The following is a 16,129-nucleotide window of genomic DNA, read 5'->3' on the forward strand; positions in this document are numbered from 1 at the left end:
CTGTTTTTCTCTCTTTCTCTAACTCTCACTTTCTTTAGTTTTTTTTCTCTTTTTCTTTATTTCTCTCCTTTTTCTATTTTTCTTCTTGCTTTCACACTCTCTCTCACTCCTTTCATTCCCTCTTTCTCAAGCTCACTCTTTTTCTGTGGCTTTCTCTCTGTCTTCTCTTCTAATTTTTTATCTTTCTCTCTCTTTCTCCCTTCATCTATTTGTTTATCTTTGTCTCTGTCATTTTTATTCTCTCTTTCTCTCACTTTTCCTGCCTTTCTATTGTGTTCTTCCACTCAACCTTATTTTCTCTCTCTCTCTCTCTCTCTCTCTCTCTCTCTCTCTCTATCTCTATCTCTCTAATGGTGTGTGTGTGTATAGCTCCGCCCATTCTTACCGCTCGCCCAATTTTAAGGCTTTTGGGTTAAACTTTGTTCTGTGGCTTTTTATCATTAAATGTATCAACAATAGATTGTTTAATGTGCTTCCTTAAAAAGTATAATTTAGCCGATCCCAGCCAAAACGGGGTCACTGGTTTGACACCTTGACTGTAAATTGTAGTCAAGACTGTGGCCTTTATAAACTGGACCAAACCCTATGAAAAATCAGTGTTGTCTCAGCTTAGCATGTGCCACAGATAGCTCTGCATGTATCTATTCAGTGAATAAATGTGCAGGTTCCATTTTATCTTTGAACGAGACTTACTTATAAAAAGAGTCCCCTGCCTTAATGGTTAAATTTGCTGCAGCGCTCCCTGCGCAAGTAGTAAAAAAAGCACTAACGCACTGTAGTCCGAAATGATTTCAAATCCAATCACATCCGTCAATGTTTCATTGGTTCTGAAGACAATGTATCTGAATCTTCCAAATTTTTTCTCAAAGCAGCCATTTCAAAGGAATAATATGGAAATAAAATCTGATGAAACTGTAAAACTGAAGCACCTCTGACATAGTGAAATGTTCCTGCAATGAATGGTGAATATTCAAGATTTTGTGACTATGACAATAATCAATACTATTGTTACAAAATTGGACAAATAGTGTACAATCTTACATTTATAAAAGCTACTCAGCTTACTTTGTCACTAGCGTACTGTATGTAAACCTTTGAGCACAATCACGCATAACTTCCAGAGAAAAATATAGCTGGGACTTAATATACCTAATGGAATTTATTTCATTATTTTTTCTGGTCTCTACATTTTGCCCCTAAGCCTAGACCCTGAGCAGAAGGAGCACCTGATTGAAGTCATCGAGAAGCTCCTGAAGGACAAAAGCACGGTGAGTTTGGACCACCGGAGGCTACTCCGGTCAAACGGTTTGCCTCCTATGTGGTACAGTTGTTTCTCCTAATGCTATGTCCTCACACTCTCCTAGTTGCCGCCTTACGTTTGAGTTATCACTTTTTAACTCGTTACGCTCTAACCTAAATAATTATGTATATACTGTCATAGTTATCAGAATTAATATGTTTATTGTGTTTGCTCCACCGTGGCCCTCCGCCAAGTGTGTTAATTATGTATTCATAGCATAGACTTGCGATTATACAAACAAATAAAGCAGCTTAGGCCAACTGGCGGCTTTGTGAGTGTGGTGAGCCAGTGAGCAGATGTATAGCATATTTAGCGGCGACCCACTAACGAAGACAGATGACTTTTCTGCGCACACGTGAGGTCTGGGATTGGGGTGTTGGGGGACAAGCAGTCATCGCGCTAGCCGCTGCTGATTGATGGTGAAAACCCCTTGTGAATATTTAAAAGATGTCACAACTGAGTGTTTACGCCTCTGTATGGTTTTAGAAGTCTCAGGAGATGATGAGACTGTTGACTTGAATGATTGTCTGTAAAATTGCAACATAGCAAAAATTTAAACCTGCATTAAAATCAATCCATGTTTTCATTTTGGATGTATTCTACACCAAAGGCCAATAAAGGTGGGCAAAAAAGTGAGGTAGTATCAACACTCAGTTTTTCAAAACTTGTCCAAATTTGTTATGAAAACGTTGAGTATTTCATCACAGTTCTCAAATCGAGACCTAAATTGTGCTTTCTTTGAAGCTGTACATCACGAAGATTACATATACCAGTACTGAAGTACTAACCTACTAAAAAAGATCTAAAATAATTAGCCCAACCATACAATTTCACCTGAACAAATAATGCAAAACACCAAAGACAAGTTACTATGCATGTGAAAATAGCTGTTTTCCCTGTTCGTCGTAAAACATTTTTTGTCCGGTGAACAATAATGAAAAACCATTTTTGGTTGACCGATCTCTTCTTGCCCAGTCCGGCTCCAATCCAGATAATCTCGACAACAACGTCATCACGGTTTGCTAATATTGTTGCAGGAATCTAGCGAATGTCATCCTATAATAAGCACTACCTTATTTACTGTAAGTAGGCAAAGAACTAAGAAAGACGCTGAAACAATTGTTTGTGTTTACTTGGTAAATAAAATAAACTTATGTAAACAAGTTTTCTTTGTTTTTATTCTGAATAGTCTGTCTTGCTGTGAGTAAATAGTTGCTGCATTTATTATCACTTGGATAAGGGAAATTGCAATCATTAATACGGGGAATATCGGCTGAGGTTGACAGGTATGAGTTATTCCAAGGTAGCAATTAACATCGATGGTTCAAACATTCGTACCATCTCGTGCTGCAACTAACAATTATTTTAATAATCGAATAATCTGATGATTATTTTTCAATTAATCGATGAATCAGAAAAAAAAAAATGCATTAATGATTTTCACTTCTTTATTCAAATATTTAAAGTTTGTTGACGAATAAGAAAAAAGTGCACAAAACAGAATATTCCGCAAATCAAACAATTTTAAAAAAAATCAGTGTTTGACCAAATGACAAACTAATGACACACATGTGTGCTATTCACCTGCAAATATATACTTTTTTTACAAAGTGCAAAAAAAGGCATCGTTGTTGTTGAAGGGACATAAACTTTTGGAATAAGAAATCATTGCAAAGCTGAAAACCCAGTGACACGTATTAACATTACAAGTGTTTGTCAAATAACTTTGCAATCAACAAAAATTAAAAAAAAAACACTTGCAAATGTATAAATTAGAGGATCATGTTGAGGATGCTCTCAGTGATGACAGCTGCTTGCTCTGGCATGCATGCTGTCTTTCCTCATGAAACTTGTCATTGTTTATTGTTTTCCATTGAGATAAATATGCATTGTATGAGTATTATTATGGCACAATTTACAATTCACAATAATAGCTCAGACTTTGCCAGAAAAGTAAAACTTGATGCTTAATATTAAGTTTAACACACCATTGTGTGCAAGTTGAGCTTTTTTATAAAGCACAATTTGACAATGCTTAAGCCTTCTCTCTTTGGACACATGTTTATGATAATATTGTGTTGTTCAGCCGGGTTTTTTTTGTGTGTGTGTTTGGTGCAAAAAAATGTGTTTCATTTTGTTATTCAGTGGTTGGTACTTTTTTGTGCTGTTCCCAAATAAACTTAATTCTTTTATTTAAAATAAATTATAAGTATCTTGCTCACACACACAGTCATTATTAGGCTACCAAACGCTAGAACATCAAGCAAACAACCAGGGACTAACGTTACGTTTCCTTTCTTAATCACGCAGACTTTGCCAGAAAAACAAAAAGTAAAAACTTCATGCTGTGAAAGTGGAGTTTTTATTTTTATGAAGATTGAAACACTGCTTACGATGATTTAACTGAAATAAATGCACACACACACACATGCGCGCGCAGCTTAAAAGCAAACGCTAAAATCCAGGTTTTGTTTCCACACATAAAAACGCAAATAACAAACAAATAAAAACAATGTAGCGACCTAATGAGCTCCCTTCATCGTCGTCGGTGACTCCATGTTTTGGTTTTGATTGCGGCCTCACCATCGTGGTATCACTTTTTTTGTTTTGTGAAGTGTGAAGTGCTTTCACACTTTTGCGGACTTCGGTCGAACTGTTTTCTCCGTGTCCATCATGTTTCATGAGTTGAATTGACCTTAGCCTTAGAAAATAGCGTCGTAGTTCGCACTCCACCTCGCTCTGTTATGCGAGTCTGCGTGTGACATCACTGGCTCCTCGACTTGCTGAGTGATGCATAAATCGCCCGACACATCGAATTGTTTTTGCAGCTCTAGTACAAACTGATTTAAAATATAGAAACTAAAGACATGTATCCTAACACTTAAATGTTGGACCTAAGAATCAATTCACTGCAGCGTTTATGCTCATTTGAATGCTTGCGGCACATGTTTACATAAATACATGAGCGTCATAGATCATATATAAATTTATATTTTTCTAACGATCAGTTTATTAATCAAACTATTTTTATTATTTTATTAGTTTGTTTTTTTTATATATGCACTGGAATAAAGTTATTACACATTCCATACTGTAGGTGGTGGTGTGGAAGGAGTTTTAGTTCAAAATGAGTAAGCGTGCTTAAAATAATTTTGTGTAGAAATGATTCCGAACATTGTCAAAGCGGAGAGTAGTTTTTCTTACTGGAGAGTGTAATTAAAAACATGTTGAATTGCTAGGTTACATTGAAATGTAATTTCTTTACTTATTACTTCTAACCCTATAAAATTGCTTCTTTTTGCATTGTAAAGCAAGGGAACACTGACTTCAGCAAGCTCTGTAGAAGCCCAGTAACAATTCTATTTATTTAGTCAGGTGTGTTAGTGTAGGGAATCATAGAAAACCAACAGGATAATGGATCACAAAGACAAGGGTTCCTTACCCATCGGTTGGTGGAAAACCAACAGGATAATGGATCACAAAGACATGGGTTCCTTACCCATCGGTTGGTGGTGAGGAACGCATTCAGGGGGAACGCCAGGACACATAGTTGCTGTTACCTGCTTATGTATCCCCTTACAAATGTGTCTGCTTGTCTAAATGGCTGTGACACATATTGGCAGAGGAGCACAGGTGGGGCTAGGTCTTCTTCTTTTTTGTAGAAGAAATGGGACGGCGCAATGGCAGTGGCGACGGCAGAGTTTGTGCAGCTGTTTTAACGTGATGGATCTATTATGTCGCCATTATAAGATAAATGATGGATCCCTCCCCGCACTCCCAGCGCCAAATTGAAACCAGAGCAAGAAAGGAGAAGGCGTGGTGTGCTTATGATTAGGGGCTAGGTGGGACTGCCATTAATTTAAGAAGGGGAGGGGGATAACCCAACACCGAGATGCACCATCCATCACCCCCCCCCAACAAAAAATTGTGCAGTCTTTTCTCCGACGTGATGACCCAGCACTCCCCGCCTTTCCGTTGACCTAATTGGAATTCATCGCAAAACAGATTCAAGGAAGCACTCCAGGACCCTCATAATTTCCGAGGAAATTTATTGTTATTAGAAGAGCCATTTACTTAGTGTGATTTTTCCATTACCGCCTTGTCATAATGCGGCAGCGGGCGGCTAGGAGGCGACTAGTGGGGTGTCACCGTTCTTGATGGCTTGGGGGAGGTTGGGAGGGAGCTTAGCATCACGCCAAGGCAAATATAGTCAACAACTATTTATCGCAGAAGGTATAGTTCATCACTTGGGAGCAATGTTTGCAGTCTTGTCTCTCGTGGTCGTTCACATTCGTCTGCCTCGTACGGAAGATTTTTTTTTAAAAAGGCTATTACTTGAGGCCACACTGGCCACACTTGTCAGTTTGGAAATATGGCCCTTTTGCTTGCTGAAATCTGCCCAGTAGATTCGGTGGGATTACTTTAAAAATACAATTGCAAATTATTATTTGGATCATGTGCAGGTAACAGGTAAACTAACCTGTAAATGTATTGATACTTCCGAAGACATTGTTTTTCTCACGAAACTGTATCTCAAGTTTAATTCTCATAAATTCAGGTGTGGCATTTTTCTGATTGTTGTAAAGTGTTATAAATGACTTGTAGTGTTGCGGTAATGTTGTTGTTTTAAAAACAAAAAAACTACTCACTAGGAGTAGAAAACATACAGAAATGAGGTAGACGGTAAAACAGAGCGAAAGTCAATTATGGAGTTGTTCTGCTTCTCTGGGTATTGCACATAAAATTGGTTTGATTTTTTTAGGAATGGTATAATTGATGGATTTTCTTTTCCCACTTGAAAGTAAAAGAGTTAACTTTTAAGCCCTGAGAGTTTTGCCTCTAATGATCTGCTGGCTGCAATCAAAGTTGAAAATACTTCCCATTTTTGCCTCTCTTGAGTGTTGAAGGCTTAATGAGGTCTGACTCCTTAACAATGTTTTCTATTTCCCCCGAGTGTCTCCACACATTGTTGATTTAGTGTAATTGTTGGCCTTACTAATGTTGTTTCTGCTGGCCAGCTCGTAGCAGGGAGTGTGGTGATGGCCTTCGAAGAGGTGTGCCCAGATCGTATTGACCTGATCCACAAGAACTACCGCAAGCTGTGCAACTTACTGGTGGATGTGGAGGAGTGGGGCCAGGTTGTCATAATCTCCATGCTGACGCGTTACGCCCGCACGCAGTTCACAAGCCCCTGGAAGGAGGTACCTAACTACAATACACTTTCAAAATTTTATTTTTAGGTTCAAGTGTTCTCATGTATAATTTCTGCATGTATACTACCTGAATTAATTAGTACTACTTGGCAGTAGTACTGTATTTTGGCTAACAGACACATCAAAATAAAACTGATATTGAAAACATGACACTTTTCTCGTTCGCCAAGCGCAATAGCAAGTAAATGTATTTTTTTAAGACATGCCACATAAGCATTTGTTGTATTAAATTGAAACAACAAAAGTTTTTCCTTTTTTAGGAAAACATGTTTTTTTTTGTCTTGATAGGAAATGCAAAATAATTTCCTTCCATTTTTTGTGATAGTAATTATACAAACACAAAAAAAATTGAAAAACATGAAACCATATATAAAAGTGGTCAATGGGAATATTTGGAGTTTGTTTTTTGAGGGTTCCAAAAAGGTTAAAGGTTTTGGGGTGCAATAAATTCATTGCTCGGCACGAAGTCTATTAAAGAAAGACTGAGTTGCATTAATGTGTGGCAAGAACGTGAGGCAGTTCGAATTTTCTACCCTATTTTATTCATGTATCATTACTTTCCTAGACTTCAAAATCTAAGCTTGGGAATTTAACCACATTTAAGCATAGGATTTGTCAATGAAAATGTGTGTGTGTGTAAAAAAAAAAAGTGACTTTTTATTTATATATATTTTTAATGGCCTGACTCAGGGCACTGTGTTTGAGGAAAATGATGAGAAGACTTTCTATGACTCTGAGTCTGAGGAGAAAAAGGACTCTGCGGAAGCAAAACCTTACGTGATGGACCCCGACCACAGGCTGTTGCTCCGCAACACAAAGCCACTTCTGCAGAGTCGCAACACAGCAGTGAGTTGCCAACACTCTACTTTAAGCTCTTGATATGTCACTCCTGTTTGACGGGTCCTTAAAAGAAATTGAGAACCAGTCTATGGGTTTTATGGCCTTAAGTAGGCATTTTACCATGCTTTTGGAATCATTTTATGGGGGTGTTTGAGGGGGGTGGCCTATGGGTCACAGTCCCTAACAATTTTAAATCAAGATTAAGAAATAATTTATTTTTATATGGGACACAGGCTCTGGTATTATATGTACTACACAGATAATCTATTCTCTATATGTTAATAATCTCACTTCAAACGACAGTACCAATGCCACCAGATCCACGTTTAGTCAAACGCGCCTTTCTCAGCAATTTATTCCTGTAGGTCTATTTTGTCTAAAGACAAACTAGAATCGTAACAAGAGACCGCACACGTCAATAACGCTTCTTCATCAAATGGCATCTTCAAGGCCTCCTTTGTTCTTCTGAATTATTAAAAATGGGATGCACTGCAGGTACCGCCCTCCAACAGCGTTGAAAATGCAGCAACATTATTTATCTTCATTGATTCCTTTACCCAAACATGTTTTGCACAAATCTAAAGCTGAGAAAAAAACCTTTAAATATGGAATCATGCTATGGGAAATTAGGATACACTTGTTTAAATGCAATTGTTGTTTTTTTTATATTTGCTTGGTTTAAACCAATATTTTAAAATATTTTAAGTTTCACGAGCTGTATTCTATCATCGATTATCCCTAAGACATCATTGGAATATTTAGAAAAGTAAATTGAGTTTTTTTTCTTCTTTTTAAAAAATATGCAGTCTTTGTAGATGAACACCAATAGAGAAAAAAATAAGTACTGGTTTAGTAGCATGAAAAATCAGCCCAACAGAGAGCGATGAGATTGAAAATCCCCCCTCTACTTGACAAAAGATACCCTTTTATGGGTTGTGTGTACAGACTCTGCCCTACTTACGAACAAGATGGGTTCCAGACGATCGCTCATAAAATCAATTTGTTTCGAAGTTTCTTCAGTGCTATATTTTGTATGTTTAAGGTTTATATAAGCATGTTTAAGGCTTGTATCAGTAACCTGTATTGTTTTGAAACTGAAAAATAAACGTTTAATAAAATAATATGCTCTAAAACGTTACAAAGCAGGCTGAATGATAAAGCATTGTACTGAAAAACAAAGCTACCTTGACATTCTGTGGTCTGTGAAGCCATTTGAGACTCCTTGTGATTAAGGCCTATACAAATAAACTTGACCTGACTACAAAGATGAATAAAGTAAGTTTAACTTACTTTTGGAAGAGTTGGGCGACTTCCTCCTCAGTGGTAAAAAGTGCACGAAAAAAAGCGATCCAATCATTTTCCCAACCGCATCAAGCATTCTTATTCCACTTTCATTTCAAAGGAAACTGCTCTTCTCCTCTTTACACTTTACCTCAACCATATCGAACGGATGCACAAGATATTAAACAATAAAAATGTCAATGACGGCAATCTTTTTTTTTAAGATAAGTCCAGAGATAGTTTCTTCAGGAGCAGGCTGTGAGTAATAGATATCCAAATTCGCATAAAATTGTTCATCAACTTCTCTGCATCATGTCTGCAATGTGTCAAGATCCCCTCGTCTTACACTAATCCAAAGACCAAAAATGCAATATCGATCAATCATTTGTAGATTTGAATGGTACAAAATCTATGATTAGTCTTCTTTTCTTTGGAGAACTGTAACCTTTAGTGTATGTTCTTTAGTAAGAAGTGTAACGTCAATGTTTTGTCATTTAACAAAAGAAACAAAGCCATGCAAGTGAATCCTGTCTTTGTTTGAATGTTTGCTCTGATTTCAGGTGGTGATGGCGGTAGCTCAGCTTTACTGGCATTTGGCCCCCAAGCAGGAAGTCAGTGTTGTCACCAAGTCGCTGGTGCGGCTGTTGAGGAGCCACAGGTAAACATGTCATTGAAACCTGTCCCCTCTGAACAGCCAGTTTTGAGCAATGTTTTCTGTACTGTGCCACAGAGAGGTGCAGTACGTGGTCCTTCAGAACATTGCCACCATGTCCATTCAGAGGAAGGTAAATATGTTCCGGGATGTGTAATTCTGTATTCAAAAGCAGGCCAAGTCAGTGTTTTTATTTGCAATTTCTAAATCCAAACAGGGAATGTTCGAGCCCTACATGAAAAGCTTTTATGTCCGATCTACAGACACTACACAGATTAAAACACTCAAGGTATAATCCATTATTTATTTATTTTTTACAACGGATCCCTTTTCATAACAACACATTATTTGAAGCTGGAGATCCTGACCAACCTGGCGAACGAAGCCAACATCTCTACCATCTTGAGAGAGTTTCAGGTTTGGCTTCTTGTCGACAATTTCTGCAAAGAGGCCAGCTTTCACTTTGTTTTTCCAACCAGACGTACGTAAAGAGCCAAGATAAAGCGTTTGCCGCGGCCACGATCCAGGCTATTGGAAGGTGTGCCACCAACATCACAGAGGTGACGGACACATGCCTCAATGGTCTAGTGCTGCTGCTGTCCAACAGAGACGGTAAAAAGACAACTGATTTTGTAATTTTCTTTGGCCACGCACTTTGTGACTTCCAATTGTTTTGCAATTGCGTAATGCTGAAACTATTGTCAAAAAAGACTGTAAAGGAAGTGGAACTGCTTAGCAATCTAATGATTATTGGTTGAGATGAATATTACAAAATGAAATGGTTTGAATTGGTTGGTTTGCTTTATGTTTCAAATCTATTCCATTTCTATTGTAATCTATTCAATGACTGCTAAGTCATTAAAATCAATAGATGGCTCATTAGCAGAGAAAAGGAAAGTCCAACACACTGTTTATTGTGCAATATGTTAAAAAAATCAGTTTTGAAATAAGATTGCCCTTTGTGGTTTATGCAGAGGGTGTGGTGGCCGAGAGTGTGGTGGTCATCCGTAAATTGCTGCTGACTCAGCCCACGCAGCACAGAGAAATCATTAAGCATATGGCAAAGCTTTTTGACAAAATCACAGTAAGCTTTCACAAAGATAAAATTATTTGATCAATTAAAAGATATGCAGCGCAATCTTGTTGACAGGTACCTATGGCTCGGGCGAGCATTTTATGGCTCATGGGCGAGTACTGCGAGCGCGTGCCCAAGATTGCTCCTGACGTGCTGCGAAAGATCGCCAAGACCTTTACTGCAGAGGACGACATAGTCAAGCTGCAGGCTGTCAACCTGGCAGCAAAGCTCTACCTCACCAATTCCAAGCAGGTATGAGGATGACAAGACACACCCACAGTTAATCACAATGTAGTAAGGAACAAATAAACAATGTGTCAATATTCAGTAGTGCTTTTTTGAATAGGGTCATTTTGAAGCCATTTGGCTGTATGTGTCCCCATTGCGTTCAATGCGGAATGCTTTTCAGTTTTTTACTTATTTTTATGCCATTTTTGTGAGTATCAGCTGACGTTTCTGACTAGTCCAGGGGTGGCGAACACATGGCTCTAGAGCTGCCGCATGCGGCTCTTAGCCAATAAGAATGCAACTCTTTGCCTCATTATATTTTCTATATACTGTGGCTCTTTTCCTTGTTTCATGTTTAGTTTTTTTGTGTATTGAGGGTTGATACTTTCCTTGAAATCAACACAAGAACAATACTTGTTGTATTGTAAGGAGAGGAGTATGTTATGGGAAATAATGTTTTAATTGTGTGTGTTTGTGTGTGTCTGTCTGTCATGGCAGGTCAGTGCGTGGCGTGGCTCTTTCACTCTCACAGTTAAAAGTTTCGGCTCTTTGTGTCAAACTTGTCTGCCACCCCTTGACTAGTCTTTCAAGGCTCACAGAATAATGTGAATTTTTGGGGGGACCACGTAAAACCAGTTTACAACTAATTTAAGATTAGGCTCTTTTCCTTGACCAGAAGCTTTCTTTTGCCTTTTTTCATGTTTTGCAGGTATAGGACACCATGTGTTGTCAATTCCAAATCATTCTCTCCAAACCCTTGAACACGATTTTTGTGAACTCATGTATTCTATGTCAATAATGAACAGTTATTTGTATTCTGAAATACCAGCAACAAGACTTACGTACTATGCGCTGTGCCCTGCTTGGCCCGATGAACTTCTATAAAAGTATCGGTGGACAAAAAGTAACAGCAAGATGTGTATGCTTGCAATGTGTAAGAACAGGTGAATTATGCGACTTTTTGTACGTCATAAAACACGTTACTTTTTGGAATACCAGTAGGGCTGCATAGAATATATTCTTGTCCAAAAAAGGGTTTTGGTTTGACTTCTGCTTAAAATTGGTATTCATTTTAACACAATGATTTTGTGAAATATTCTCCAGACCAAGCTGTTGACCCAGTACATCCTCAATCTGGGAAAGTATGACCAGAACTATGATATCCGGGATCGGACCCGCTTTATACGGAAGCTGATCGTGCCCAGCGACAAGGGCAGTGCCCTCAACAAGTATGCCCGCCGCATCCTTCTGGCACCCAAGCCTGCCCCTGTGCTCCAGTCAGCTTTTAAAGGTATTTATCATGCAGTACAAACAACAACGTGGAATGATTAGTTATCATTTTGTCCTACTGCCTTTCAGATCGGGATCGTTTTCAACTGGGGACACTTTCCCACAGCCTTAATAGCAAAGCTGCTGGGTACCAGGAGCTGTCAGACTGGCCTGAAGTGGCACCCGACCAGTCTGTGAGAAACGTGGAAGTTACTGAGCCAGTAAGAAAAGAGAATAGAAAAACGCTTTTTGGGGGGGCACTTGCATTATTTCTTTTATTGGTTTGTTTTATACCGTAAGTATTGTCTTGAAATTTATCATTTTTTTCTAAATCCTGCAAATTATTTCAAGATGCTTCTGGGTAAATGTTTAAATGAACATTAAAATTGCTGTTTTAAATTATCTTTTTGAGTTACTTTTTTATCTTTTCAGCACTTAATAAAAAAAAAAGGGTTTTGTCTTCTATATTAAAATTCATTGATAACATTTTTAAAACGAGTAATTTAAATGCAACAATTTGAGATTTTATTCCCAGTTATTATTGCTGGTTTCGCCTGGAAGATCCCTTCGCCCAGTCTTATTCTCTCAGATTTGAATTTTAGATGAGGTCTAATTTGCTTCCCTGTGTAATGTTAAGGTGAATGAGTGGGCACCGCTTGTTGGAAAGGCCAAGACGCCTGAATCTGATGAGAAGTTCTACTCTGATGAGGATGGAGAAAAAAAGGACGACGCGTCTGATAACAGTGACGATGACAGTAGCAGCAGCAGCAGCAGCAGTAGTAGCAGTAGCAGCAGCAGTGAAGGTCTGAGTAAATACTCATTTGACTGGAAACTAGTTTATACTTAACTTCTGTTTCACATGCCACCGCCAGAGTCTGAAAATGATAGCGACAAAGAGGATGAGAGCAGCGAAGAGTCTGATAAAAGCTCCAACGATTCTGGGAAAAGTTCTGGTGAATCGGAAAAGAGCACCAGCGAATTGGAGCAAAAGAAGAGGAAGACGATGTTGAAGAAAAAGACCAAGAAGTCTCAGGTGGAAAAATGCAAGCAAAGTACAGCTGACAGGTACTTAAAAAGCCCAAAATCAACTAAATTGGCAAAAACAAAATTTAAGAGCAGGCCAGATGTTCCTTTCCCTCCTCATCTTTGTAATCAAACTGCCATCTGTTCATTTCGGCACCATTGTTCAGTAAGACTCAGTCATCTCAGCTGTGAATTGGGAAAAAGATAGATAATATATTCATGCAATATTCCAACACGTGGACCTACCACGGACCGGGCCTGAGTAAACCTGAAGCTGCACTTTGGCGCCGTGCGTAATTCAACGCCAAAGTGCCCACTATGGCTGGAGTATGCGCTGCGCAGAGGTGCAGCTTCGGGTTTACTTCGGGCTCGGTCCCTCCAATCAACCTTGCACTTTGGCGCCAAAGTGTGATACTCAAGTAAAAGTACTGTAGTTTCAGATACATATTACTCAAGTAGAATTAAGAAGTAGTCGTACAAATAATTTGAGTAAGAGTAGGTTCTCCGAACATTGTACATGCTGTACAAATCCTCAAAGAAGAAGAAAAAAACATGCAAAAGAGAAACCCGGCCCAACTTAATGATTGACCTTTTATGCCCGTGCCTAAGATCTCACCTCTAATAGCGGGTTTACGGCATTTTGTGTCTTACAGAGTACAAGTAGTTCAAAAAGACCTCCAAACTAGTTTGCTAACTGCACGACTATTTTCCAGAGCACATCGAATAAATTCGAATGTTTTTGTCTATTCTGCCTTCATATCTTGTCTCAGTTTCCATGGAGACTGGTCCTGAGACAAGGCTGCTTCTAAGCACACTTTAGTAAAGTGCGGTTCAACACTGACTGCAATGTAAATGCCAATTGCACTGCCACAGTCTGTAAACTTCCCTGCCCTGCCCAACCTGATACAGGCTCCTGATGGGATGTTTTCAAAGTATATAGCGTGAATGATGCTGTAGAATTGTTTACGCTCCGGGCGTGCACAGGAACGTATGACTTCAAAACAGTCAAATATCTTGTTTTAATTCGGCAGCGCTTGGACATAGAAGCGTGAGAAATCTTCCGAGAGATAAAGTTAATGAACCAGATGATGCATCCTATTGATAAACACAGCTTGTATCTGTTGCTTGACGTCAACTACCTAAAGTCAGCATTTATAACATTTGCAAATCGTTTGCATGTAAGACGTTGAATCAGGGGATGGTGTAACAATAGTTTGAAATAATAGTCTGTGTAATAACCTGTGCAGCCCTTTGAGACTCTTCGTGATTAAGGGCCATACAAATAAAAAATGACTTGACTTGATCTATGTTTTTAAATAATAATATGGGAGGTGCTCTTGGTTCATGGCACAACACCCCCCCCCCCCCTCCCCCCCTCTCTTCCACCATGATTCCCTTTACAAAACAAATTGAGCAAAATGGTCCACCACAAGCCCGGGGCCACGTTTACATGGCTAATGGTTAATGACTGGTGATTGGTCACTTAGTGGTGTTAGCCAAACGTGCCATTTGACTCATTGCGGCTCTTTTTAACCTCACATCCTTCACACAAAGTGACACCCAATGCCCGCTCTTCGTCCGACCCCATTTTTGCCATTTGCCGGCAGAATTAGTGCGGCTCCCACACGAGTGTGGTGATTAGCGCATTTCCCCTTAGCCGAGCGCTTCCACAACAAACGCGGAATAATGCCCTCATTACAGCCCAGTCATTCTGGGCCGAGCCTAATCAGGCCCGCCGTGATTTATATGACTTTTTCTTGTTCGCCGCAAATGAAATCTGTTGGCCAAATGAATACTGGCTTTTCATCATGGCCCAAGTTAGAGAGGCGGTTAGCGTCACAATTCCCCTCATTAATTTAACAGCCAAAAGTAGCGGGTGGGCGCAGTGGAGTAAACACTCATTATCGGGACAAATTGAAGAGACACGGTGTTAGCCAACGAAACGGGACGGCAGTGGAGAAATGTTAGATTAAATCAGCCAAGCTGATGCACTGATCTTTCTGTTTTCCTGACCTTTGAATTCCGCCAAGAATGCCTGTTCACGCATGGTCCTAGAATTAACACACTCCCTATTTTTATTTCCAGCCATGTTTATTTTATCCTCTCAGTAGAATACCTACAATGTAAAACAAACTTGGCTACGAAATAAATATTTTGCTTCTTTCTATTGATAATTTTAATTCCCTTTACCACTAGTTTTAGTCCTTTGTGCAATATTTTCACACAATTTACATGAAATTGATATAACTTTTCCCTGATGTCAAGTGCAACATATTCATGCAGATTTTGATCGTGTCTTTCAATTTTCAGCGACTCCGATAAGAGTAGTGACCATCACATGCCTGAAGATAGCAGTTCATTGACTGGAAGCTCCTCAACAGAGCCTGATTCAGAAGATTCTGCCACCGAGCAACAGAGGAAGAACAGCATCAAGTCAAAAACTAAGGTATTGTTTTATCAGGGGTTTTAATTAGCATGCAAGACATTTCAATATATAAAAAAAAATCTAACACTGTCATTAAACTTGTACTTTTCCTACTTGTGATGGTAACTCTGTAATCCTCCGTGGTTTCCCGTTCTGTTGTAGGTGGAAAACACACCCAAGAAGGAAGTGTCCTTGCTGGATCTCGATGACTGTGAGTTCATAATAACAGAACAACATTAATGCTGTTTGTTTGGGGTTTTTTTTTACCTTCAACTTCTGATAAAATACTGAAATCAAGTCAAAGATGGCTAAAATTATAGGAAAAACATATACCCAATAAGCAAGCTGTTTTTCTTTAGAGGCAGAAGTATTGCTGCATAATAAAGACTTTGGAGTTATACATAAATAGAGTCCACCAGGTATTTTTTGGAATTTCTGACAAGGAAAAACGTATTTATAGTATTGGCCGCTGCACATAGTGTGCAATAGAAATATATGATGTGAAATCAGATACTATTTTGCACAAGAAGATGCTGAGTAGGAGAGTAATATGGCTAAAGCACTTGCTACAAATGGAGTCGCTAGAGGTATGCTTAAGCACATTTTGGCAAGCTAGCTTCATTTTCGAATAATGTGCTGTGGACTGATGAAACTAAAATGGAGTTATTTGGGCATAACTCCAAGCTGTATGCATGGCGTAAGAAAATCACATTGTTCCAAGACAAACACTTGCTACCCACAGTAAAATGTGCGGTGGTTCCATCATGCTGTGTGGCCGGTGCAGGTACTGGCAATGTATTTAAAATTGAAGGTGGCATGGATT

At 39.0% G+C, this 16,129-nt stretch overlaps 1 protein-coding gene across 1 annotated transcript in view; it reads left to right on the plus strand.

The window, feature by feature from the left end:
• Positions 1–16,129, plus strand: part of ap3b1a (adaptor related protein complex 3 subunit beta 1a) — a 55,575-nt gene that overhangs the window by 9,124 nt on the left and 30,322 nt on the right. Inside the window, exons 6-21 of the mRNA XM_088355953.1 lie at positions 1,202–1,268; positions 6,319–6,501; positions 7,204–7,359; positions 9,195–9,292; positions 9,365–9,419; positions 9,504–9,575; positions 9,641–9,703; positions 9,766–9,898; positions 10,261–10,370; positions 10,437–10,613; positions 11,694–11,880; positions 11,949–12,079; positions 12,496–12,661; positions 12,731–12,923; positions 15,192–15,327; positions 15,469–15,517. Coding sequence (XP_088212079.1) covers positions 1,202–1,268; positions 6,319–6,501; positions 7,204–7,359; positions 9,195–9,292; positions 9,365–9,419; positions 9,504–9,575; positions 9,641–9,703; positions 9,766–9,898; positions 10,261–10,370; positions 10,437–10,613; positions 11,694–11,880; positions 11,949–12,079; positions 12,496–12,661; positions 12,731–12,923; positions 15,192–15,327; positions 15,469–15,517 — 1,976 coding nt within the window. The remainder of the gene's footprint in view (positions 1–1,201; positions 1,269–6,318; positions 6,502–7,203; positions 7,360–9,194; positions 9,293–9,364; positions 9,420–9,503; positions 9,576–9,640; positions 9,704–9,765; positions 9,899–10,260; positions 10,371–10,436; positions 10,614–11,693; positions 11,881–11,948; positions 12,080–12,495; positions 12,662–12,730; positions 12,924–15,191; positions 15,328–15,468; positions 15,518–16,129) is intronic.

The sequence above is a fragment of the Urocampus carinirostris genome, chromosome 16, assembly GCF_059441175.1.
Source record: "Urocampus carinirostris isolate Australia breed hairy pipefish chromosome 16, RoL_Ucar_1.0, whole genome shotgun sequence".
In the NCBI taxonomy this organism is placed as follows: domain Eukaryota; kingdom Metazoa; phylum Chordata; class Actinopteri; order Syngnathiformes; family Syngnathidae; genus Urocampus; species Urocampus carinirostris.